The 24,408-nt window shown below is 54.6% G+C and overlaps 1 protein-coding gene across 3 annotated transcripts; it reads right to left on the reverse strand.

Annotated features, from left to right (window-relative positions):
- Positions 1-3,401: 3,401 nt before the first annotated feature.
- On the reverse strand, positions 3,402-24,179 carry MED25 (mediator complex subunit 25). Of its 3 annotated transcripts, none has more exons than XM_027515093.1 (18): positions 23,976-24,179; positions 23,837-23,882; positions 23,212-23,336; positions 17,741-17,839; positions 17,215-17,335; positions 16,851-17,013; positions 16,595-16,725; positions 16,295-16,382; positions 16,019-16,212; positions 15,470-15,598; positions 14,972-15,057; positions 14,840-14,897; positions 14,646-14,753; positions 12,296-12,484; positions 11,864-11,935; positions 11,526-11,744; positions 11,094-11,274; positions 3,402-3,684 (listed from the first exon to the last, which is right to left on the reverse strand). In XM_027515093.1, the coding sequence occupies exons 1-18, from the start codon at positions 24,107-24,109 to the stop codon at positions 3,611-3,613; spliced, it is 2,217 nt and encodes a 738-aa protein (XP_027370894.1). In that variant the 5' UTR covers positions 24,110-24,179; the 3' UTR covers positions 3,402-3,610. The 3 variants fall into 3 exon arrangements, with proteins under 3 accessions (XP_027370894.1, XP_027370892.1, XP_027370893.1); XM_027515091.1 differs by lacking the exon at positions 3,402-3,684 and adding an exon at positions 7,065-8,878; XM_027515092.1 differs by lacking the exon at positions 3,402-3,684 and adding an exon at positions 10,536-10,667.
- Positions 24,180-24,408: the final 229 nt, after the last annotated feature.

Consider the following 24,408-nt stretch of genomic DNA (forward strand, 5'->3'; position numbering starts at 1 on the left):
TAAATGTGGATATTAGCTATCCCTAAAATGGCTATGAGAATCAAATGAGTTGATAAACCATTAGATCGGTATTTGGCACAGTGACGACGTAAATGATAGTTTTTCTCCTTTTAAAATCATTATTAGTGCCATTTCCAGTTCTGTGCTGGGCACCAATTGTGGTGACCAAAGAGACCAGCCCCACTGGAGAAAATAAATAATCGCATTTTGTGATGTGTTACAAATAGAGCAAATGCACACTATTTATGGGGGGTGGGATGATGATGACCGTGAGAACTCAGCAAAGTGACCTTTAGGCAGCCTGCAAGTCCACATAGGCTGCAAGAGTGTGCTAAGATGAGGGACCAGCCAGGGCACAAATCCTGAGAATGCAAGGGAACCGGGGGGTGGGGGGAGGTGGGGGGCAGCACGACTGGAGCAGAGTGAGGGTGAAGGAGAGCTGAGGAAGCAGAATGGCCAGGTGCCACAAGCCGGGTCCTATAGCCTCACGATGGAATTTGGATTTTAGTCTCACTTTGCTGGGGAACCATCAAAAGGTTTTTATCAAGGAAGTGACAAAGTCTCATTTACATTTTAAACAAATCATTCACAAATGCATAGAGTCATGCCCACAGTGTCTCTACAAGTCTACAGAAGAAGCTGGATCCAGAGTCACCTCTGAGGAGAGAAGACAGCAGATGGAAGAGTCAAAGACATGAAAAGGAGACTCAGTTCGTTCTTGTAGATTATTTGCAATTCTTACCATATGCAAACTTTTGAAATAGTAACATCTTTTTTTAAAAAGATCCCTCCAGCTGCTGTGTTGAATATGAGGTAAGGACTAGTGGAGCAGGAGGGCAGATAAGAGACTATGGCAATAAGCCAACTGAGAGTCACAGGTGGCTTAGATCGCAGGGAGTATGGCCACACTTTCACAATTTATTTTCAAGCTGAAACCCAGAGGACTTATGTGGGGAGTGAAAGTGAGAGGGAGAAGTGATTTCAAGGGTTTTGCTTGTAGAGGTGTCATTTCATGAAAGGGAAATAACTGTGGGAGGAGCAGGGTGGGGTGGGCGGAGATGGAACTCCAAATCTGACCTGGATTGTGGCCAAAGAGGGAATCACTACTCTCTGGACCCAGACTGCCAGCTAGATATCAACAGTTACCTCCAGAGGCCTGACTATGTCAGGAGACCCCACTGCTGGCAGTAGAAAGGAGAATCATAGGGACAGAAGTCCCCTTCTCTTCCTTAATGTGTTTCTGTATCTATGTGGTACATTTGCAATGTTGACTAAACAGTGTAAATGGGGGAAGGTCTAGAGATACAACTTTGAGAACCTTCAGTGTTTCATGAGAATGAATGACATCATGAGGAGGTGTGTGTGTACAGAGGCTGGGACACTCCATCCCTTTAGAGTTCAGATCTATGAGGAGCAATCAGATGGGAGGAGAAGCCCCAGGTAAGGTCATATTGGAGCCCCAACCTGAGCCCCAAATCTGACCTGGATTGTGGCCAAATAGGGAATCACTACTCTCTGGACCCAGACAGCCAGCTAGATATCAACAGTTATCTCCAAAGGCTGGACTATGTCAGGAGACCTCACTGCTGGTAGTAGGAAGGCAAATCGTAGGGACAGAAGTCTCCTCCTCCTCTTTAATCTCCCTAAATCCTCAGTTCTCACTATTCTTAGTACAAGCCATTATGATCTCTTGCATGGGTAATAGCCTTTTAGCTCTTGTCACCTTAACTTTCATTCCACTCATCAAAGACTCCAATGAGACTTACTTGGTGGCACAGTGGATGGGAGTCCTCCTGCCAATGCAGGGGACACGGGTTTGATCCCCGTTCGGGCAAGATTTCACAATGCCGCAGAACAACTGAGCCCGTGCACCACAACTACTGAGGCTGCGTGCTGCAACAACTGAAGCCCACACCTACAGCCCGTGTTCTGCAGCGAGAAGCCACCGCAGTGAGAAGCCCGTGCACCGCAACGAAGAGCAGCCCCCGCTCACCGCAACTAAAGAAAGCCCGCACAAAGCAATGAAGACCCAGTGCAGCCGAAGATAAATAGAAATACAAAAGAAAATGTTTTTTTAAAAAAAGACTCCAATGGCTTCCGAGTGCCCTTAGAATTAACTACAAACTCTTCCTCTAAGGCCCCACATGGTGGGACCCCTGCTGCTGTCTCTAGACTGATCTCTTCTGCGTTCCACCTAGTTGATGCCTTCTCATACTTCAGATCCCATCAGGACAATGTCTTGGTATGAACCCCTAGGATTTTGTATAAGCATGGAGAAAGGTGTGCCAGGGTCCACTCCAGCATGAGCAAAATGGCAACATTTCAGAGTGAGAAGTGAAAACACAGGGTGAAATTCTATTAGTAATTACTGTAACTAGTACAATACAGCTCTCTGAAACCATCTAGCTTACCCAGTTTGCCGATTTGGAAGACATGGTTCATCGTATCTGTAAAATCTGCCCAGCCTAGCTGGCTACTATTATGACGAAGCAATTCTGCTCCCAACTGTTAAGCTGTACACTTCCTGAGGAGTAGCTGTCTGTTACCAAACTTGTTTATGCCAGTTAAGCCTCAGTTAATAACTTCACTCTATCAAATGAATCAAATATTCAAAGAGTTGTTTGTATGCAAAGCGTGTTGCCTGCATTGGAAAGAATAAAAGTGAGTTGCCTTAAAAAAATGCTGCCAGATGAATCGCAAGCAAAGTAACTGTAAATGATTAAACGGAAAAGCTCATAAAAACCTAGGAAAGTCCACCCTTCAGTTTGCTTAGTAAGTGTCTTTAGGTTCTCCTGTCACTTTTTAAAAAGAATTGGAAATGATAAATTACTTTTTATGGTTTATGGGTGCAGTTTATACAAGCATGTGACACAGAATGAGAACTGGGAGGCTGACTGGTTGTCAGAGCTGGTACCTGCCTGTAAACTTAATTTAAAAATATATCATTCTTGGAGAAACTTCCCTGATGTGGTTAAGACTCTGGGCTTACACTGCAGGGGGTGTAGGTTCAACCCCTGGTTGGGGAACTAACATCCTGCATGCTGTGTGCGGTGCAGCCAAAAATATAAAATTTTTTTAAAAAATAAATCATCCTTGAAAAAGCAATAATAATAATAAATGTCTTAGCTCACTGAACCCTTACACACTAGGCCATGAGGGTGACCACCTTATTACCTCATTCTGCAGATGGGGAAACCAACAGTCCACAGCTGCCCCCCACACCCACTGTTTGAACACTCCCACATTGGAAAAACTCAGACTTCACCCATCTCCAAGCCCAGAGGGCTTTCTCCTTGCCTTCAGAAGCAAGGTGCCTTGAGATGGCTGTGTCCTGCCCAGCCTCTTCGATTGCAGTATCATTCACACTGGTGAACTGGCAAGAAATGAGTTGGTACAATCACTGACATGCCACATATTTTTTGGAGGGGGCAGTTTGGTCACAGTTTAAAATGGGCACCCTGCTAAAAAATAAAAATAAAATGGGCACCCCAAAAGACCAGAAACATTCTACATAACCAGTAAGAGACCGACTGAGAAAATGATGGCATTCCTCGGGGGAGTACTATGCAGCCATACAAATGGATAAGAGACTTCCCTGATGGTCCAGAGGTTAAGACCCCGTGCTTCCAACACAGCAGGTGTAGGTTTGATCCCTGGTCCAGGAGTTATTAAGATCCCGCATACCTTGCAGCCAAAAACCAAAACATAAAACAGAAGCAATATTGTAACAAATTCAATAAAGACTTTAAAAATGGTCCATTAAAAAAAAAAAAGGATATAAGGTTTTTTGCCCTGGTATAACCTGCAAGATACATTGTCAGATAAAGCAATCTACAGAATAAGGCAGAGCAAGTTCTAGAGACCTTCTGTAGCACAAAGCACCTGTGATTACTGACACTCTACCATGCACTGACATTTAAGAGCGTAGGTCTGCTGAAGTGTCCTTACCACACACACGTAACACAGAGAAGACCAAAGGGACACAGGAAAACTTGTGGAGGCGATGAGTGCCTGCTACCTTGTCTGCAATGATTCTTTCACAAGTGTATGTGCATATCCAAACTCAATCATACCTCCATCAAGCTGCTTATAAAAGTATAAAGTAAGCTGCCACTGGCCAGAAGAGCCAGAAAACAAATATACTTGTTTGCTTCTACCTGCTAGTCCAGATCATCAAAGAACACACAAGAAATCGGTTGCTAGTCTCCAGAGAGGGCTGGGAGAGGCCGTGCATTGGGTTGATTTGGAGGCCTCTAAAAGTGTGAACCACAGGAGGCTTTATTATGCAAAAAATAAGTTGAATTTTTTTATAAGTGAAGTAAATAAAAACAGAATCGGCATACACCTCAATTTGGAAATTCTCCACTTGGAAATATATCACACGGGAATCCCTGAACAGGAACTCCCCTGGCTGTCCAGTGATTAACACAGCTCACTTCCACTGCAGGGGGTACAGGGTTGATCCCTGGTCAGAGAATTAAGATCCTGCACGCCCCAGGGTGTGGCCAAAAAGAAAAAAAGGAATGCCTATACAAATGAAGGGGAAGAGATACATGTTCATGCTGATTCTCTGAAGCTTTTTTTATAATAGTGGAAAACTATACAGCTACCCAGCTGCCGCGAAGAATGTGGCAGAGCCTCAAAGACAGCCCCCCGTGACCCCACCTCCTAGTATTATAATCCTTTTATTGTCCTCTCAGCCTCACTGTGCGCTTGACCTAGCAACTGTTCTAATGAACGGAATACAGCAAAAGTGATAGGCTATCACTTCCACTCTTGGGTTACAGAAAAAACTGTGCCTCCCACCTTGGGTGTCCTGTGAAAAGGACTGCAAGGTGAGGGACCAAGCGAGACCTCCAGCCAGGAGCAAACAAGATCCCGCCCCCAGGCATGTGAATGAGCTTGGAAGCGGGCCCTCCCCCAGTGGAGCCTTCAGATGAGACCGCAGCCCCAGCTTGACTGCCACCTCGAGAGATCTTGAGCCAGAAGCACCAGCTAAGCTGGGCCTCGATTCCTGATGCGGAGAAACTGTGAGACAGTAAATGCTATTGTTTTAAGCCCTGGAATGGTTACATCAACAGGCAGTTTATGCAGACTGGATGGTCTGTGGGATTGGAATGCGTCCACTTAATGGACCAGGGGAAGCAACCATTTACTAAAAGCACACAGAGTTACTTGTAGTGAATGATGTGGACAAATGGCCATGATTCAAGCGAGGTGGGGAGGGGGAGGCAAGATCAAGAACATATAGAAACTGACCTCGTTTACATAAAACATTTAAGAAGCTATCAATGTGTGTCTACAACCGTAAGCATATAAACCCAAACACCAAACTGATAAACCTGCCTCTGAGGAATATTTCACTTTTTGTTCTACACTTCAGTAGTTTTTTTTCATCTTTATGAAACTAGATTCCTATGTAACTCAATAGAATTTTAAGGTTAATTTTCTTAAAAGCCCAAACTGATGGGAAAATATTAGTGAGTTTTATGTACCTTTAGACAAACATGTTTTTTAGAGGGTGTCATTTTTCTCATAAAATTTCTTCACAGAGGTAGGAGGTGGGCAGTCTCTCACCCAAAACAGATATCTAACCATTAACAAGTCAGTGATCTACCTTTTTTTTTTTTTTTTTTTAATTATGTTCTCCCACTTTTGCCAGATCTGTTCCTGTGCAAGAATTCTCATCAGTTTCCCAGTCTTGCTTCCAGTCCTACATGCCTGGCCCCAAAAACAAACTGGTCAGAAATGAAATGTTTCTAACCAGTCACTCACCCAAATTACAACCGTCATGGATGCCCTGGTGGTTCTGACAAAGTAGCATGCATGCAGTTCTGCCCTCTAGGAGCATATTTTGACCAGTGATGGCAACCGTGGCTAACGGCAGCTCTCCTTCGAGGGCTCAATTCTGCAGAAATCACTTCTAGCCACATGGGGTCAGAGATTCAGAGAGGCACGGGGACCTGCCTAAAGCCGCACAACCCATTGGTACAGAAGCTGGAGTCTCAACCCTGATGTTTAAGGCCTGTACTACTACACTGCAGCAGCTTTAACAATACCTCATGCTCAGAGAAAAACTTTCTGGAAAGATTGCTCTCTCAGTGTTGGCTGGTTCTGAGAGGCTGTTGTCTACACCTGGGCTGTGAAATGTGGAGGTGAGTGCTGCGTGGGTAGATCTCCTCTCTCTGGGCACGCTGTAACCCAGGGCTTCCTTCTCATCTGGGGTACAGTACGGGGTGATGACACGGGGACAGTCCCTTCAGTTCATCTAACTGGGTGCTGAGGTCTGGGGCCTCCAGTGACTGGGAACAGCCACTGGTTTGTTTGATCAATCTGTCCCAGGAGGACTCGAGCAGTGTCTGTTTGCGCCCATGGGGCAATGTCCACCCTGTGGGAAGAGCATAGCCTGCATCCTGCTAGTCCTCTTCCCTTTTGATGGCTTTGGACACAAGTCGGTCACTCTCTCCTTGAAAACACTCGTCTTCCAGAACACACCTGCCTGCTCCTCCTGTCTCCCAGCCCTTGCCCAGCCCTCACATGTGGGTCCTCCTCTGGCCTCTGGCCTTGTCCTTGCGTCTTCTTCTTCCAGAGGTCGCAAAATGGCAGCCCGGCGGCCTCCTGAGACCCACCAGCGGATTTTGTTTGGTCCTCACAGTGTTTTTTTTTTTTTGGTTTTAATTTGAATGCCGTGAGGTGGGGCAAGCACTCCCCAAGTTCGCCACAGTCCCCGTCAATCCCTGTCGTCTTACACCCGCCTGTGTCACCCATTTCCATCACCTGCCTGGCCCCTGGAGCCATCTGAGCTTTCGAGAACCCCTGCGACACACGCCGCCTGGGACACGTGGCCCGCTTTCCCTCCTTCGACCTCGTCTGCGTCAGAGTTGCCGAGGGAGCTTGCGCTTGATGCTGAAGCCCAGCCTCCCTCCCTCCCCCGATGGAGTATTCGCTTCGACCGTTCTAGAAGACTCTAGGGCAGGGATCGTAAACTCAAATGCCTGCAGGAGCCAGGTGGGCCACATAAATGAGTGAACTCGCCAGGTATAAGAAAAGTCGACGGCCAGAAATATAATCAAATGGAATCTTTACTGAACGCTGGTGAATGCATGGAACATAATACAAACAGGTATGGTACTGGAGTTTATCTTTCAAATCCAAATTGAAAAAATACAAATTGAAAAATAGAAATATTTAATTACTAAATTTTTTTTGTTTTCTCTTTCGTAATTCTTCTGCTCCCTGGACTATGAAGCCGGGGGGTGGGCCTCATCCATGCCACCCCCAGATGTCAAGGGCGGGACTGGTGGCTGAGAACTCGACCTGGACTCCTGAAGCTGGGGGCAGCACTGAACTTGATTCAGTTGTGTAACGGAAAATGGCTGCTCACAAGCGTGGGCGCTTCCAGACATGGAGATTCAGGCGACTGCTGGAGAGTGGTGAGGGCTGTCTTCCGAGGGAGCCCACTGGGCGACCGGCAGCCCACTGCCCTGGAGATCAGCGGCTAGTATTTGCGGTCCGCACTCACATGATCAACAGCAACCAAGAAAAGCAAATGGGGCAGTGTTCGTTCGTTTTCATCAAGTCTGGACGCCGGGAGCCTTGGGGCAGTTTGGTCTTTAGCCCCACGAGTTGAGTGGACGCTGTCCAGGCCATGCCCTTTATTTCTGGAGACCACCTGCAGCCACGGAAAGGGAGTCAGAATACTCCCTGCCAACGGCGTCCCCATTTCTGCCTGGACTGGGTGAACATGATCATACATTCAAGTAGCTATTTGTGAATGTCCTTGGGAGAAAAAGAATGTTCAGAAGGGTAGGAACTTTGACCCAAAGTCTCTGACTGACCTTCTCAGGGGGACCAAGGTATGGCTGCTGGCTCACCTGAAATGAGCTAAGCTGATGGACTGCAACAGTTCAGACTGCTTCCACATGTCACATGACAAGGTCGCAGAGCTTCTATAAAACACACTGGGGTCAAGTTCATCACCAGCCTGCCATGGTTAAGGTACAAAACCCTGTCACAGGTGCCGTGTCGTGTGTTCCACTGACCTCTCACGGCAAGGTCGGGGCCTGGTAATTGATGCGATGACCTGACTTGAGTCTCTGGCAATGACGCCCCCTCAGATTGAGGTAACCCGCCTACGTCCCCAGGGACACAGATGTCTTTCATCACCACCGCAGTCTGTAGCTGTGCTTAGGTGTAGACCAGCTTTCATGAAAAGTGTGTATTTCTCTTGACACACAGAAAACAAGTCACTTCCCAAGGTCGGGCCTGCCTTGGCACCATGTCACAGCTTTGTTCAGTCACATCGAGATTCTCCATGCCACAAATAAATAAAGCTAACTGGGTGGTGATAGTTCATGAGCAGCGATAGTAAAGGCCACGACTGATCTGACTCGGTCAAGCAACTGGACGTGTCGATCTTCAGATTTCTCTTCCCCTCCCGCGAGACGCGGATGCCTGCTGGACCCAAACGACGGTCCAAGCAGACGGGGGTTTCTGTTCGGGGGGCGTCTCTTCAGCTCCCTTATAAACTGGATGTCCGTGGGCTGGAACGCCTGGGTGATTTGTGTCACGTGATTCTGGAGCCTCGAGCGGCAGCCACGCCACTGCTTCCGTCGGCTTTCCGAAACCGGCCCTACTGACACTTGAGGCCCTTCTTCAGCTCATTGAGAATCGCGTCTCGTGTCTGCTCTGTGTACTGGTCGAAGCTCTTACTGTGCTTGGATTCATAGTGACGCTTCAGGTTGTATTCTTTCAACACAGACACGATTTTTTTTGCATATTAAGCACGTAGGCATGCTCTTCACCTCCACAAAGAAATAGGCTCGCTCCCATTTCTCTCGAAACACGTGGCCCTCTCGTTCTCTCTTTCGTTTTGCCACTTTTGGTAGAGACATGGGTACAAGAAAGATTTCACTGTCTCCGAATACTACCCCGGGGACACCAACCGTGCCAGCCCCGTGCCAAAGGCGACAGCCTTCTGCCTCATGGTGGGGGAGTCAGGAGGGAGTGGTGGGGACTGTGGCGAACCAGAGAGCACACGCCCCGTGGAAAGGGACGGCTCCAGCCCGTTGTTTGCTGGGCGGGAGGGTGGACCCAGGGGAGCCAGATCTTCTGACTTGTCAAGAGAAGACAAGACTACAGATTTTGTGTGTGTGTGTGTGGGTGTTTGAGAGAGAGAATCATCCTGATTTTTACAACTAACTCGTTAGGGAAAAAAATGCCACATAGCCTAACACAGGGAAGGCCAAACAAAACTCATCTGTAGAGTGGCCCAGGGGCCACCAGATTGCAACCTCTCTCCTGGGAGGGGGTCTGGGCATCTGATACTAACAGGCATCTCAAACAATGCGGACGCTGGGGGTCCACCTCTAGACCACACTCTGAGCATCACTGCTCTGGGTTCGGTCTGACAACAGACAACCAAGTCTCTGCTCACAGGCCAAAGCAGCTGGCCCTTGGATGTCTCCCTAAGGACAGCCTCAGGCCCGTTGCCTCATTACACCCAAACCTGTATCTCCTCCTTAGATCCCCGCCGTGTCTCCCATCACCAGGATGGCCCCACTGTCCACTCGTCCAAAGCCCCAGAAGCCTGGTCTCTGCCTGCTCTCTCCACACGAGACCTCTTCTGTTCCTGTGTCTTCAACCACCAAGCACACACGCTGCCGCTAAAGACACACCCCGGGCTCCCAGCGTGGCCTCTGTCCCTCAGATGTCCCGGACCATCAGCGATCACCACTGGCTCCTTCTCCCGGCTCCTGCCTCAGGAAGGCCCACCGTCTACCAGCACCCAGGCCAGGTCCTGGGGACCACCCTGGACCCCACCCTACACCCACAACTTTTTCCACATGGGCACACCAGTTTCTGGCCTCACCCCTCCTGCCCCCCAACTCTGGCTGCTCCTCTGGCCTCTCCCTCCCCAGGAACATTGCCCTCGGCTCCTCCCTGCCTATCTTGCCCCATCACATCCCGCAGCCCACAAGGGGCTGACACCCAACCGACCCAGGCCTGGCCCTAGGGCCTGGCCTCCTGCAGCCCTTCCGTACGCCCTGGACAAGCCTCCAGCTGCTCAGTTTGGAATCTGAGCTCCCTCCCCACCTCTCCAGGCCCTCCTTCCCCCACAAAGGCTTGTGCTCCCAGAGGCCTCTGCTGACTTGTCCTCTGACCATCCCAAGCTTCCTCCTGCCCCACACTTTCCTTTCTGTCATCTCAGCACCTAGACTGTCACCACCTTCCTTCACTGCCTCACTGACTGCTGCTCACAGACCCCACCTGCCTGGCTGGCTCACAGGCCTCCTCTGGGCCCGCCTGGTACCCTCTCTACCTCCATGGGCACTCGTGGTCCTAGGACCTCTGCCTACAGCCTCCTCACCTCCCGGAAGCCAGGCTGCACCAGATGGCCTGACTCACCGCGGAGGCCCCGGCCTCACCAGCCCGGGGCCTTGGGGGCATCTGCTGAAGCGAGAACAAGGGCAGAGGTGTCTCCCCCCATCTCCTCCTGCCCAGTCCTGGGGGATGTCAGTGACGGGAGCCGGGGCGTGTGTTAAAAGGAACTTTATTGGGTGTCGGGGTTCAGATGAGGTCCATGAGGATGTCGTCCTCCATGACGCTGGGCTGCAGGCCCGGCTGGGGGACCGGGCCCCGGGGCCCCCCGCTGAGCAGCATCTGACCTGGGGGGCAGTGGGAAGGGACTGCATCTCCCGGTAGTCCCTGGGGCCCGGGAGGGCCCTGGGCCTGAGTCCTCCCTCCGCCTCTGGAGGCCCGAGGCACGGGGGGGTCGAGGGAGCCCCGGGGGGACCCCAGGGGCACCTCCTGACCCCACATGGCCACGGGCCGTCCACCTCCTGTGAGCCTGTAGGGGCCCATCCCCAGCACAACTCTCCGGCCCTGAGACTTTCCCAGCAACCCCAGAGGACACAGAGGCGGGGAGCCGGGGGGAGAGCACCTGCTGCCTTGGCTCTCGGTGCCCTGGGCTGTACCTCCCGGGGGCCCATGGAGCCCCCATGAGCCACAAAGGCCCAGGACTTCACTTCCCAGAAGTCACGGGACACTGGGACACTCAGCCCAGGCCCCGGGCCTCCCCCAAACCCCCTTACCTGGCAGTGAAGCCCTCGGGGGAAGCTGAGCAGGCCAGGACTGGGCTGGCGGCGGGTGCAGGAGAGGGGGCCCCAGCTGGGGCTGCCCCAGGCCCTGATGCGGTGGGGGCAGCAGCGCAGGGGCCCCTGGTGGCTGGAGGTGGTGGAGGGAGGCCTGAGGAGGGGGCACCCCAGTCTGGGGCTGGCGGGGGCAGAGAAAGTGGCTCAGAAGCCCTGGCGGAGAGCCCCCACCTGCCCCACTCCCTGGTGGAGCCTGTGGTCTTCCTTCAAAGGAATCTCGGCAGAAGCCCACGTAGGACATGTGGGGAATGGCCAGGCCGACCTCCAATCACCCACTCCCATCAAACCAACCTCCCGCCTCCACGAGGAAGGGAATCCGACTGTCAAGCCAAGAACCCCCGGCTCCCATATGACCCCCTCCCCAAATCTCACCGGGGGCGGGTTGAGGAGGAGGCTCCGCAGTTGGGGGTTGGCCCCAGGGTTCTGGGGCCGGAGGAGGGGTCCAGGAGGGGGCGGGCCGGGGGCTGCTCCAGGAGGGCCTTGCGGGGCGCCTGGAGGGGCCGGGGCAGCACCCTGGGGCTGGGGCTGCCCGGCGGCTGCAGAGGCCCCCACAGTACCCTGAGGCTGGGGCTGCGGTGGGCGGAGCTGGAGCTGACGGGAAGAGACACGGGTGAGGGATGGAGCCCCCAGACCCCTCCACCTCTTCAGCGAGATCAGAATCACAGTGTCCTCTACACACACCCCCACCCCCTCCGCGGCCCTGTCCTCACCAGGTTCTGCGAGGGTCTTGCTTGGTCCTCCAGAATGGGACCCAGCCCAGGGGGCGCCTGCTGGGCACCCATCTGTGTGGGGAGAGAGGGAGCAGGTCAGTGGCTGGGCGGGGAATCCCCATGCTGCGGAGAATCTGCACCCTGAACGGGACCCCGTCAGGAGCTGGGAACGTTTTCCCGGGCAGGGGGCGGGGTTGTCTAGGATGTAAACTTTATGCCCCTAAAGAGGGGACTGTGTCTTAGAAATTCACTAAGAATACTCTTTATAAAGGAAAGAAAGATTGCAGGGAAACATGGGGGGAGACTGAACTTGGCGGAGGAGGACGTGCCCAACACTGGAGCCCCAGGAGGGCCCCAGGGGTCCTGCCGTGAGAGCTGGGACCCAGGAGGGCAGCACAGGCCCCAGGGCGGGGGAGCCGCGGGGTTGCTCACCCCACGCTGCTGCTCCAGCTTCTGCTGCTGGACTTGCTTGTGGTTGGTGATGACCTGCCGGATGCCGTTGACGAAGCCACTCTGGTCGTAGGGGATGAGGCCCATGAAGATCTTCTTCTTGGACGAGTACAGCAGCATGAGCACGCGCACCTCGCACGGGGCCGTGTGGGGGAAGTGCACGCAGCCCGCCTGCGGGAGGGGATCAGAGCCATCACGCCCTGCAGGAGGGGGCAGCCCACCTCTCTGGGTTTTAGAAGCTTCTAGAAACCGCACAGGCCAGGCGTGGCCAGCTTTCTGCTCTGAAAGGTGGAGGAGGGTCCAGGTTTGGCTTGAGGCTGCTCCAGAGAGCTGGGTGCCCGAAGGAACAGGGTGCAGCTGGGACTGCTGGTAATGGCTGGATGGAGAGCAGAGGAAGCCCCCTCCAATCCTGCCCCCCTCAAAGGGCTCACAGCTGACAGGGAGGGAATTCAACATAGAGCTGACATGGGAAGTGCGTGCTCAGTGGTGGTGGCAGACACCCTGACGGACCAGGGATCCGAGAGGCCCCTGGGGTGCCACACCACCTCGACCTCAGCGTCTGCAGTGAAACTCACGGGAGGCGGTGCTCACACCTCAAGGGACAGACCCGGGTATCATGTCCACTGTCCTGCAGTGGGCTGTATACACAGGAAGTGCCCAGGGAACGCTAGTGAACGTGAAGCGAGGCCGTAACACGCAAGGCTTCTGGGAGAGGGGCTCTTAGTGGAGGAGGGGCTGATGAGCTTACGGAACCGGTGGAACCTCGGCCAAGCCAGTCTCGCTTTCTCAGGCGAGGCAGACCCTGATAGCTGCTTAACATCTGCCCCTCTCCCTGTGTGGAGAACCCCAATTCTGTTTGGGTAGCAGCACGTCTGGGCCCCAGGGCACTCATTGGTGCCTGCTCCCCCACGGTCTCCTCTGTCCCTACGTGGGGATCAGGGGCCCGGGTCTGGCCCAAGATGTGAAAGGAAGCCCGCTTGGTGTGGGAACGTGTTTTCCTAAAGAAGGGGAAATACAGGCTGATAACACACCTCCTTTTTGCCCTCCTACATTAAGTCAGACAGGACTCCTTGAGCTTCAGGAACCATCTCACAGTCACGAGAGAGAAACAAGGGAGCCCCAGAGATCCTGGCCCTGACGTCAAGGGGCTACAGACCTAGCCCTGAGAGTGCCCTCCTCTGGGCATCCTGTTACACGTCACAAGTGAACGCCTGCTTGTATCCGGCTCTCAGAACCCAGATGCCACGCTGTGAGGGAGCCCGAGCCACACGGGGAGGCCACATGGAGGCACTCGGAAGACCAGGCGCAGCTGAACCCCAGCTGATGGGCAGCACCATGAGAGGGGACCATCTTGATTTCCAGCCCAGACGAGCTTTCAGATGAGCACAGTCTTAGCTGCTATCTGACGGCAACCCCATCAAAGACCCCGAGCAAGACTAGCCCAGCTGAGCCCAGCGGACCCACACAGGACTGCGAGAAACAGTAAATTGCTGGTCCAAGCCTTCACCCCAAGCATCTATCTGTTCTAAAAAACCTGCCGGCTGGGTGTGCTGTTACTTGCTGTTGGAGGCATTCTTAACTCTCAGGATTGCCTTCTTTGGAGAATTTTCCTCAAGGTACCATGAGATAACCTATGAGGAGTCCCCTCTCCTGAAAAAGAGCTAGGTTCACAGAATGGACTCAGTAACTGGTTCTGGTCCTATTTAGAGACCCTCCCTTAGTGCTATGAGCTGAATGGTGTCCTCCAAAAACACGTTGAAGTTCCAGACCGTGGCACGTGGGAACGGGACCTTATTGAGAATAGGGTGCTTGCGGAGGTAACAAGTTAGGATGAGGTCATTCGAGTGGGCCCCAATCCAAATGACAGGCGTCCCCATAAGCAGGCACACACACCAGGAAGAGACCACCACGTGAGGACACATGGAGAGAGGACGGCCACATGACGACAAAAACAGGAGACAGGAGCAGGCTGTCTAAAGCCAAGCCCGCCTGGGGCTGCCACCAGCAGGAGGCAAGGAGGGGTCTTCCCCCAGAGCCTTGAGAGCACGCAGCCCTGCCGACGCCCTGATTTCGATCATGTTTCTCTCTTTCAGGAGCGCGAGAGAATGCACTTCTGTTGCTCTTGGCCCCAGGAAGCTGTGACACCCCGCAAACCCGTCAGAGCCAAGAGCTTTCTCCGATGGCTCCTGTCATACCCTGCCATGGTTTTAAAGTGAAAGAAACCTCAATCTGGGGCAGACTTTAGGAGCCCAGCATCACAAAGGCAGCCCCACCATCAAAAACAGCTCCCTGGGCCCAAGACAGGAAGCCACTGCCTGGCCACCCAACTCACGAAGCCGTTGCCCATGATGCGGTAGAGGCCTTTGAGAGAGTCCAGGTCCTTGTTGGTGAAGTGGAACTGGACCATCCTCGAGTTCCGGAACAAAGGGCCCAGGGTGGTCTGCGGGAGACACCCAGGTCAGCGGGCGTGCGGAGGCAAGGACAGAGGCAGGAGGGGTGGGAGGTCACCCGCCACCGGCCACTCACGAGCAGCTGCTGGGGGATGAGCTGCATGATCAGCTTCTGGGGCCACTGCTCCGTTTTCCTGGGGTGACACCAGGAGAAGCATCAGGAGACGCACATCCCAGCTCGCCACCCACCACACCCCTGGCCACCTACAGGTTCTCGCCGTGATTCACGTAGACCTGACAAGGCAGTGACCGGGTCAGCTTGGTGTTGGCGTCCACAGAGGCGGGTTTGGGCTTCTAAGGGGGAAGGAAAGGTGTATCTGGGTGAAAAGGGCCCTGAGCCACCATTTCTTTGACCTCTCCGCCCTTCCCGGGGAGCCCCAAAAGCTCAGGATAACCCCCCAGTTTAAGGCCCACAAGCCCTGGGCCCCTTCATCAGACCACCAACCCTGCAATCCTCCAGCCTTCGAATTCCACGAATGTGGGCCTCTTCCTCCTGCCCTCAAACCCTACCACCCAATGTCCCCTCCATGCCACGATCTCCTGGGTCCTCCCCGGACCGAGAAGCTGAGACTTCTCTTAACCCTGAACTCTGGGCTACCCATCCCAAGCTTCCTCGGGACTATTCTGAGAACGACAAATCCTATGACCCCACGGGCGCTGGTCCAGCCCTGCAGCACACCAGGGTTGGCCCAACAGAGCCGCTCACCTCCTGCCACTCAAGGACCCCACTCCAGGCCAGGAGTTTGTTGGAGACTGACTGCTGCCCGCCAAGGGCTGGGGCCCCGAGCTGGGCCGGGGAAGGGCCACTCACCCCGCCTGGGGCCACGGTGCCCGCCTGGCAGAAGGGAAAGAGAAGGAAAAGCCACAGGGCAGGATCAGACCATCTCCTGGGAGGGGCTGTCCTGAGAGGACCAGGTCAACAGGCAGAAGAGGACAAAGGTCCCTTCCTGTGTTTCCCCAGGCCCAGAACGCCACTGGGCCACACCTGGGGCCACAGATGCTCTAATCCTGGAGGATTCAGGTTCTCTCAAAGACCCTGGACTCCCAGGACCCTTTGGACTCCTCGGAACAGTCTTCACCCACCCGCAAGTACCCGCCGATTCTGCCCCCAGAATTAGTCTCAGCCTCGCCTGAAGCACAGGCTCTGTGAGCTCCCGAGGACCCCAAACAATAAGACCCATGTGCCCTCGGGCCCTCTTCAGGAAGGCCGACCTCTCCTCCCTGCACTGTTGGCGGCCAGGAGGCAGGCACCTACCATGGACGGTGCCCCGGGCTGTGCAGGGGGCGCCAGGCCCGGGCCTGGAGCCACAGTGGAGACCAGGCTGGGCTGGGAAGCAGGAGGTGGCTTGGGGGCACCGGGGGGCCCTGGGGGCAGCTGGGTGGCCTGGGTCTGGCTGTAGGGGGGACCCACTCCTGGAGTGGCTTGCTGAAGAGGGTTGATAGGCGAGACTGTGGGAGAGACCAAGGGAAGCGGTGTGGGTGGGGGTGCGGAGACCTGGCTGCCCAAACCCACGTCCCTGCTGGTACTCACAGCGAGGGCCCAGCCCCGCCTTCTGGTTCTTGGCTGCCTCCACGGCGTTCTGGGCAGCCACCTGAGCTGCACTCAGATTCCCAGGGACCTGGTGACAGAGGGGAAGAGCTGCTGAGGACCATCCTGCCCAGCTCCAAAATCCTAAGAGGACGTGACTCCTAGCCTGAAGAGTCCCACCCTCCAGTGTTTCAGGGGAGACTCCCCTATCCAAGACTTAACAATTCCAACCAGGTCTCTGCCAAGGGGCCAGGGCTTCCGCCAAGCCCTAGGAGCACGTCCCTCCCCTGGCAACATCCATACCTGGTACTGCTGGGGGACCGGTGGCAGAGGCTGCTGGGGGGCTGTTGAGAGTGTGGCGCCTGCGGGTGCGGCTGGAGGCAGGGGTACAGGTTGCTTGGGCTGGAGGGGGCCTGGGGCTGAGCCACCCCCAACTGAGCGCCGAGGATGATCGGTAGAGCCCATTAAGGAGGGGATTGAGAGACACGAAGCACATCTGAGTGAGAGGGAGCTGGGGAGGACACCCCCAACCCTGCCCCCCACCAGCCCCCGGGCTCACCGGGCAGCACAAGCCCCCGCACCAGCACCATGTGCCGTGGGTCCTGGCTCACGTCTGCTGGCGGCTGCAGGGGCTCCAGCATGGCTGGAGGAGCCGCCTTCTCGAACAGCAGCCTCAGGGCAGGCAGCTTCCGGGGGGACACAATGGAGAAGTAGATTCCTCGCTGAACAAGAGGGGACAAGCAGTCAGGACGAAGCCACGGGGCCAAGTTCCCACCAAGCTCTGGGACAGAAGACCCAAGACCTAGAGTAGCTGCCCTGGGCGATTCTGGGTTGTAGGTCTCCCAATAGGAGCCAATGGCATCTGTGCCCATCCTGAGACCCAGGCTGGCAGCCCCCTCCTCCCTCAGGTCAGGAGTCGTCACCTCTCCGATCTTCTGCACCAGAGTCTCCGTCGTGCACCCCGAGTACGTGGTGCTCTCGACAGCAGGCAGCAGGTACGGGGGTGAGTTGCAGATAAGGAGGCAGACTCGGTGTGTCTGGCCGCTACCGGAGACAAGCAAAGGTGAGGAGAGGGTGGCAGCAGGGACCCCAAGAAAAGACCCGAGCCAGCAGCAGCAGTGACCAAGTCCTCCACCCCACTGGAAGTCAGGAGTGGGGACCCATTTCCCAGCTGAGAATGCTGAGGCCCAGAGAGCCTCCTGAGTCACTGGAAGTCACCCAGCCACAGGGAAGGCAGGAGGCACACTCCGAGCCAGCTCCCCTTTCGGATGAGGACTCCGAGACAGGGAGTGGGCCAGGGGATACCTCCTGCCTCCTGGCTCCCAGGGCCCAGGACAGACAGCCCACCCAACGCCCCACAGGGAGGCTGGGGGTGGAGCCTGTGACCCACCAAGCGGGCTACGGGCCAGGTGGACAGATGGGTGTGGGCCCCACACCGGGCACACTCACATCTGCTCCCGCATCTTCTTGAAGTCGTCGAACAGCTGCAGGGCCGTGCTGAGGCCTTCGGCGATGAGGCTGCAGCTCTCACCACCCCCGCCCATGAACCTGCAGGGGGCAAGGGGTCAGCGCCTGGGGTGCCCAGGGCCACCACCCGCCAGCCCCCAGGCCACCAGGGAGGGGCCCACACTTGGGCCAACCCTCTCCGCAGTCTGTGCCCCTCAGGATGGGGACACTCAAGAGTGCCCTGCCCTAGCCCCAGTGGGCAGGGGCTGTTTGTCATCTCCTGAGAGGGAGTCCCTCTGGCAAAAGGCCCCATGAGAGCACAGAACAGAGAAAGGACCCGGGACACTAAGCCCAGGAGCCTACGCTGAGGCCCAGTCCCCATGCGCCTGCCCCACGCTGGGCCGTCTGCCCGGCCTTCCCCTACCTTCCCAGCCTGCTGTGGGGCCTCCTCTGCCCTCCCACCTTTAGGGGTGAAACTGCATCCTTCAAAAACGTATGTTGAAGTCCTGATCCCCCCACTACCACAGGAGGCAACTAGATTCGGAAACAGGGTCTTTACAGAGGTGAACAGGCCATGATGAGGTCGGCAGGGTGGCCTGAACCCAATATGACCAGTGTCCTTAGAAGGCGAACGGGGAAGCAGAGACAGACACGCTCAGAGGAAAGGGAACATGGATGTGATGAGAGAGGGGGCGGGACACCACGTGGAGATCAGAGGGACACCGCACAGGCCAAGGAACGTCTGGGGCAACCGGAAGCTGGAAGAGGCAAGGAAGGACGACCCTCCCCTACATGCTCCAGAGGGAGCATGGCACCCCACCACCCCACGTCGGCTCACGCTCCTGGACCCAGACTGAGGGGCGGTAACCTGCTGTGGCTGTAAGCCACCTTGTTTCCAGTACTTTGCTCCAGCAGCCCCAGGAAACTATGACACGCAGACTTGGTCTCTCCTCCACCTGATCCACAGAGGGGTCACCAGTGTCCGTCCCTGTGGGGTGGGTGGCAGGCCTCTGCCAGATGGCAGCTGCTACCACCATGACTCTCTGGGTCACGTGGTGGCAAGGCTGACCCTTTGCCACGAGGGACATCTGTGCAGACTGGGCCCTGTGGCTCTGGACCATGGCCCCCGTGTCTGTGTCTGCACCTGTCTCCCCCACCAGGCATGGATGAGGTCTGGACTGTTCTTGTCCCAGCCACACACGCCCCGCCCCCCCAGTATGGCACAGGGGAGGGCTTGGAACTGTGTGTTACATAAACAAACAGCTTCAAATCCAACCTTGGTCATCAAGAACAGAGCCAAGCCTGCCCCGCCCTGGGCCCTGCCCACCTTCCCGCTCCATCGCTCCCTGGGTGCCTCCGAGAAGGTCCTGGATGCCCCTGGAGTCTGTCATCCGCCACACACCCAGGTCTCTGCCTGTGTTATCCACCCGAAGACCACATAACGCCACCCACTCTGGCCCAGGAAACCCTGCATACCTATTCCAACTCCCAGCCCCGTGTCATCCTCCTCCAGGAAGCCTTCCCCACCTGCCACATGAATCACCCTTGATCACATGTCCCCCAATACCGTGACTGTCACACTTCCTCCTACAGCCCCAAGAAAGCGCAGCCCTCAGTGAGACCTCAGCCGGCTCTATGATGTGCCCGAGGACACACAGGCTCCGGGAAGTACCTTCTGAATAAGTGAGCCCCCAACGCGTGGCCCGTCCGTGCTCTACCTGGATTCTTCCCCAGTGTAGATTTCGGTCTTCTGCCCCCACACTCAGGGAGCTCAGCCTACACCACTCCCCCTCCCCGCCACCCACTCCCCAGACCTCCTCCTCCTCCTCCTCACCATTGAGACTCTGGTTTGCACAGGAATTTTAATGCCACAGAGCTGGGGCAGAGGCCGATGAATCAACCAATCCTGGATCCACCCTACTGCCAACTGCCTGTGCTAGAAGAAATCAAGCCATCTTCCCGGCCGGGCTAAGGGTAGGAGTGAGGGGTAGGGGGAGAGACAGGAAGCAGCTGCTGCAGGCATGCGGGGTCTTCTCTTAAGAGGGATGAAAATGTTCCAGAACTACACAGAAAAGACGGCTGCACAACATTTTAAATGTACTAAATGCCACTGACTTGTCCACTTCAAATTGACTGCTTGTGTTATGGGAATTTCACCTTAATTTCTAAAAAAAATAATAATTTAAAGGAAAGTGAGATTGACCACTCTGAGACCCTAGAGTTTGTTTTTTTTCAATGAATATTAAACATAAGCCATCTGTTACCAGCTCAGAAAAAGACACAAAACAAATATTTTGTCTAGAGAAAAAACTGGGGAGTAGGGAAAAAAAATATATGGCCAGTTAGAAGTAAGTTTTTAAATATTAAAAAATTTCAAATAAATCCCTCAGATTAGAAACAGAAAGTGAAACAAAAATGAAAGTATGCTGGGAGATACAGGTGGGATCTGACTCACTGCTTCCTTATCCTCACACCCCGCCCCTGAGGTCATGCCCCTGAGTCCTTGTCACTCACTTTCACGGGCTAAGGGGCCCCTCCTCTGGAGCCCCCCAGAGGGACTAGTCAAAATGAATGAAGGTGAACCGCAGCCAGCCCTGACCAATGACTGCCACAGCCTGTCACCCCAAGGAAACACCAGTTCCTTAGGGCCAGAACCCTGCTTGCCTTCTGCCCCCTGTTGAATGAATGAACACACAAACCAGTGAATGAATGAAGGCACACACGCACTGTCACAATGCTGTGGGGAAGTCACCTGGGCTGTCCCTTCTGATGCTGGGTCACTAGCTGTCGGGGGTGGGGGAACCGCCTCGCTTACATTTCAGACAGGAAATGTAACATCAGAAACGAATCTCCTCAAAGCAAGGACTTTCCAAAAATCACACTGCCTGCTTTGTACTGTAAGTAATGGATGTTCCAGGAGAAGATAAGATTTCTCCATGTGAACAAAACTTGCTGACTTTCTTTGTGACTCTGTTACAGACTTCCCCAGAACATCACAGAAACTGAATTTAGATGGTTACATAGGGCCTGATAAAACAGTGATGACTCTGAATATTCAATAATGGCTTAAAATGTTTATCGGCTGATTGGGAGGATTCTGGTGAGCAGGCAGCACACAAAGCTTTCTTTTTTGGTTAAACAGGCAGTGTATTCGAAGCTGGTTAAGGGAGAGGGTGGATATGGGATGGAAGTGTTCAGAATATATTTCCCTCTTATCTTCCTAGTGCCCTTGACATTTTAAACAAGGGGGTTTCACTATTTCTCCTGACACCCACCAAAAGGTTCACTTTCCTGGTGATTCTCTTCCTTACAGCTTTCACTCGTTTATTTATTCAGCAAAGGTCTCCCATCTCAGGCAAACAGCAGGAGAAACACCCAAGGCCTGGACATTCACAGTCCAGAGGTGTGAAGCTGCAACAGGGAAACACCTGAGAGCAATGGGGGCGGAGGAGAGAGCAACTGACTGCTTGCCGGAATCAGGGAAAGGACGTTTGCGTTGGCTCTTGATGTTTAAATAGGCGTTTACCAGGGAGAACCAGAGTATCAGGTACATTCTGGACATTCGTTCATTCACTCGTTCTACAAAGTTTTCCTTAGGGCTCTTTCATGCCAGGCCCTGTGCTGGGTACTAGAGACTTGAGGGAAATCAGACTTGGACTTGAACCTCAAGGAGCCCCCATTCCACATCATTCAAGTCTCACCACAATCTGTTCCAGAGGTTTTCGACTGGGGCGGATTCTGTCCCCAAAGGGACATATGACAATGTCTGGAGACGTCTTTGTTTTTATTGTTTATCACACTGGGGACGGAGGGGACCACTGGCATTTGGGGGGTAGGAGCCGGGGATGCTACCGAACTCCTTACAACACACAGGAATGCCCCCCACCCCTCCACAACATACATACAATAATCATCTGGCCCAAAGGGTCAACAGTGCTGAGGTTGAGAAACCCCGCTCTGCCCTGACCATGAATTCTAACAACCGTAAGGGGGGAAAGTGAACATGCAGCGCCTGGTCTAGCACATGAAGCCTGGAACAAACCAAGTGTTCAACAAACATTTGCTGCAGGGGCGAATGAAGATAACGGCAGCCCACGAATCCGTGTTGTTTAATGGACTCTGACCAGACCCTGAGCTGAACACAGTATGAAGATTAGCTTCTGTGACCCGCCTCTGAGTGCCGCCATGGACTACCGTTATCCCTCTGCAGACCAAGAAACCAAAACACAAAAGAACAGCAAAAGCTGAGGGAGCACTTAATCATGTCAGGCACTGTTTTCAACAGTCATCAACTCGTTTGATTCCCAAAGTTCCCTACAGTGTCACCAGAACTAGATCTGCGATGAGCGCCATCTCCTGGTATTCATGCCCCCTCCAACACTGAACAGAACTGACCTGGATACTAAACAGAATGTGACACAAATGATGGTGTGTGATTTCTAAGATTTGATTATAAAAAGCTCTGTGGCCTCCTTTTGCTCTTTCTGTTGGATTGCTCAGGCTGAGGAAGGCCAGCTGCCATGTTGGGAGGACACTCAAGCAGCCCCATCAAGAGATGTCTTAGGAATAACAGCTAGCAAGGAACTGAGGCCTCTAGCCAACAGCCACAGGGTTAGCCACCTTGGAAATGGATCCCCTGGTCCCGATCAAACAGTCGGATGACTGTGGTCCCAGCTCACTGTGACTGAAATCCCACGAGACAGTGAGTGAGAACCATCCATCAAAGCCATCCCTGAATTCCTTACTTAAGGAAACAAGGCACTAAATAAGTTTTTTTCTTTTTTTTTGGCTGTGCCCCTCAGCATGTGGGATCTTAGTTTCCCCACCAAGGATCGGATCCATGTCCCGTGCAGTGGAAGCACAGAGTCCCAACTGCTGGACTGTCAAAGAATTTCCAAGTCAGTAAGCTTTAATCTGTTTTCCCAACACTGGATAAGTAACAGGATGACTGTAAATACTATTACCGTTCCCCTTTAAGAGATAAGTTCTATTAGACACAGAGGACAGGGACTCGTGGGTCTGGGAGTCCTGTTGTGGTAGAGCTGAAAAGTGGCCCCAGGCTGTCTGCATCTGCAGTGTCAACTATCAAAATTTACTCCAAAGCACAGAGGCTTAGCCCCAGCCCTCTTGCACTCAAGCTTCAATGCCCCTGGTATGAAAAAGAAGGACTAGAGTAGAAAAGAGAAGCAACAGACAGAAAGGGGAAGAATACATGAGGAGTAGGACAGGGGTGCTGGACTTCCCCAGGCTTCCTTGACCAGGAAATTCTTTCTACTTCCAAGCCAGACAACACCAGCTGAGCATACAGAACTGACCATTTAAGTGACCTAGGGACAAAACCACAACCCCCATCGCAGCCCTTTTTAGCAACCAATGTGAGGGGCTGGATCCGGCAGCTCAAATCCAGGCCACCATTCCTCTGCGGTCCCTCCCAGGTTCCCCCAACCCTTCCCGAAGCCAAGAAAAGAGCTCACTTAATGCCATCGAGCCAGGTGACAAACTCATAGGCGCTGCTGGTGGGAGCGTGACATTGTACGTAGGACTCTGGAGCGCAGTCCACCGTGTTGAACACCACGAGGCTGTACTGGGTGCCCCCATACTGGGAGGGGAGGACAGAAGAACTTTTCATCTGGGACCCAGTTTCTTTTTCCCTCAGGGGAGTCGGAGCTCCCAGCCCCTCCTCCCTCGGACCCAGGGGTCCGGACCCCGGTACTCCCACCTCAGACCCAGGACCCGAGCCCTTCCCGCCTCGGACCCAAGACCTGAGCCTCCTCCCCTCTCGGACCCAGAAGTCCAGACCGCAGCCCATCCTCCCTCGGACCCAGGACCCGAGCCCCATTTTCCTGGAAACCAGAGACCAGATTCCAGCTCCTCCCCGCTCGGACCCGCAAATCCCGACCCCAGCCCCTCGGACCCAGAACCCGAGCTTCCCCCTCCTCGGACCCAGGAGTCCAAACCCCAGCCCCTCCCGCCGCCCACCCCGGAGTCCGGACCCGAGCCCCTCCCATCTCGGGCCCAGGGTCCAGGTACCGCCCCTTCCTCCCGCAGACCCAGTCCGGACTCCCATCTTCCCTCCAACTCGAGAGTTCCAAGACTCACGTCTCCCCCGAAGTCCGTCTCGGCAGGAGGGCCGCCATTAAAATACCTGTGAGGGTCGGAAGTGAAAGGTCGGGGTGAGGACAGAGACTGGAAAACTAAACTCGGAGGGCGGGGCTGGGGCCGCGGAAACGGCACTCACTCTATGGCCGGGAGCAGGTAGTGCTTGCGGAGCCCCTCGAAGTAGGGCCCCAGATTGGCCGTGCCCTCAATTACAAACACCACGTCAGCCACGAGGCCCCCGGCGCGGGCCGGGCCCTCCGACCCGGGGACCATGCCCCGCGCCGCAGATGCCGCCGTCGCCGCCACCGCCGCTGCCGCTGCCGCCGCCGCCGCCTCAGACACCACGGGTTGAGCGGAAGTGCGCCTGCGCCGCGCGCGCCCCCGCGCAGGACCGCCTCTCGGCGCTGGCGGCGCGCTGGCGGCCATGTTTGTGCGGGGCGCCCAGAGCGGGTGGGTTTATCTCCATCCTCCTTCGCACCCAGTGTGTGCAAGACTCAAAAAGGACCTAGAGAACTCCTTCGGGGACCAGAGGTGGAAGCTTGAATTATTGGCAGAACTTTCGAGGGCGAAAT

The sequence above is a fragment of the Bos indicus x Bos taurus genome, chromosome 18 (assembly GCF_003369695.1).
Source record: "Bos indicus x Bos taurus breed Angus x Brahman F1 hybrid chromosome 18, Bos_hybrid_MaternalHap_v2.0, whole genome shotgun sequence".
Taxonomy (NCBI): domain Eukaryota; kingdom Metazoa; phylum Chordata; class Mammalia; order Artiodactyla; family Bovidae; genus Bos; species Bos indicus x Bos taurus.

What these genes read in the sequence shown, in the direction of transcription:
- MED25 (XM_027515091.1), bottom strand. Translation starts at nt 24,109, where the DNA reads ATGGTCCCCGGGTCGGAGGGCCCGGCCCGCGCCGGGGGCCTCGTGGCT. An exon ending in GCATCATGGGCAACGGCTTC is followed by an intron (nt 12,485 to 14,645) that starts GTGAGTTGGGTG and finishes CCCCTCCCGCAG; the next exon opens with GCGGGCTGCGTGCACTTCCC. An exon ending in CCCGAGGGCTTCACTGCCAG is followed by an intron (nt 8,879 to 11,093) that starts GTAAGGGGGTTT and finishes CTCTACCAAAAG; the next exon opens with TGGCAAAACGAAAGAGAGAA.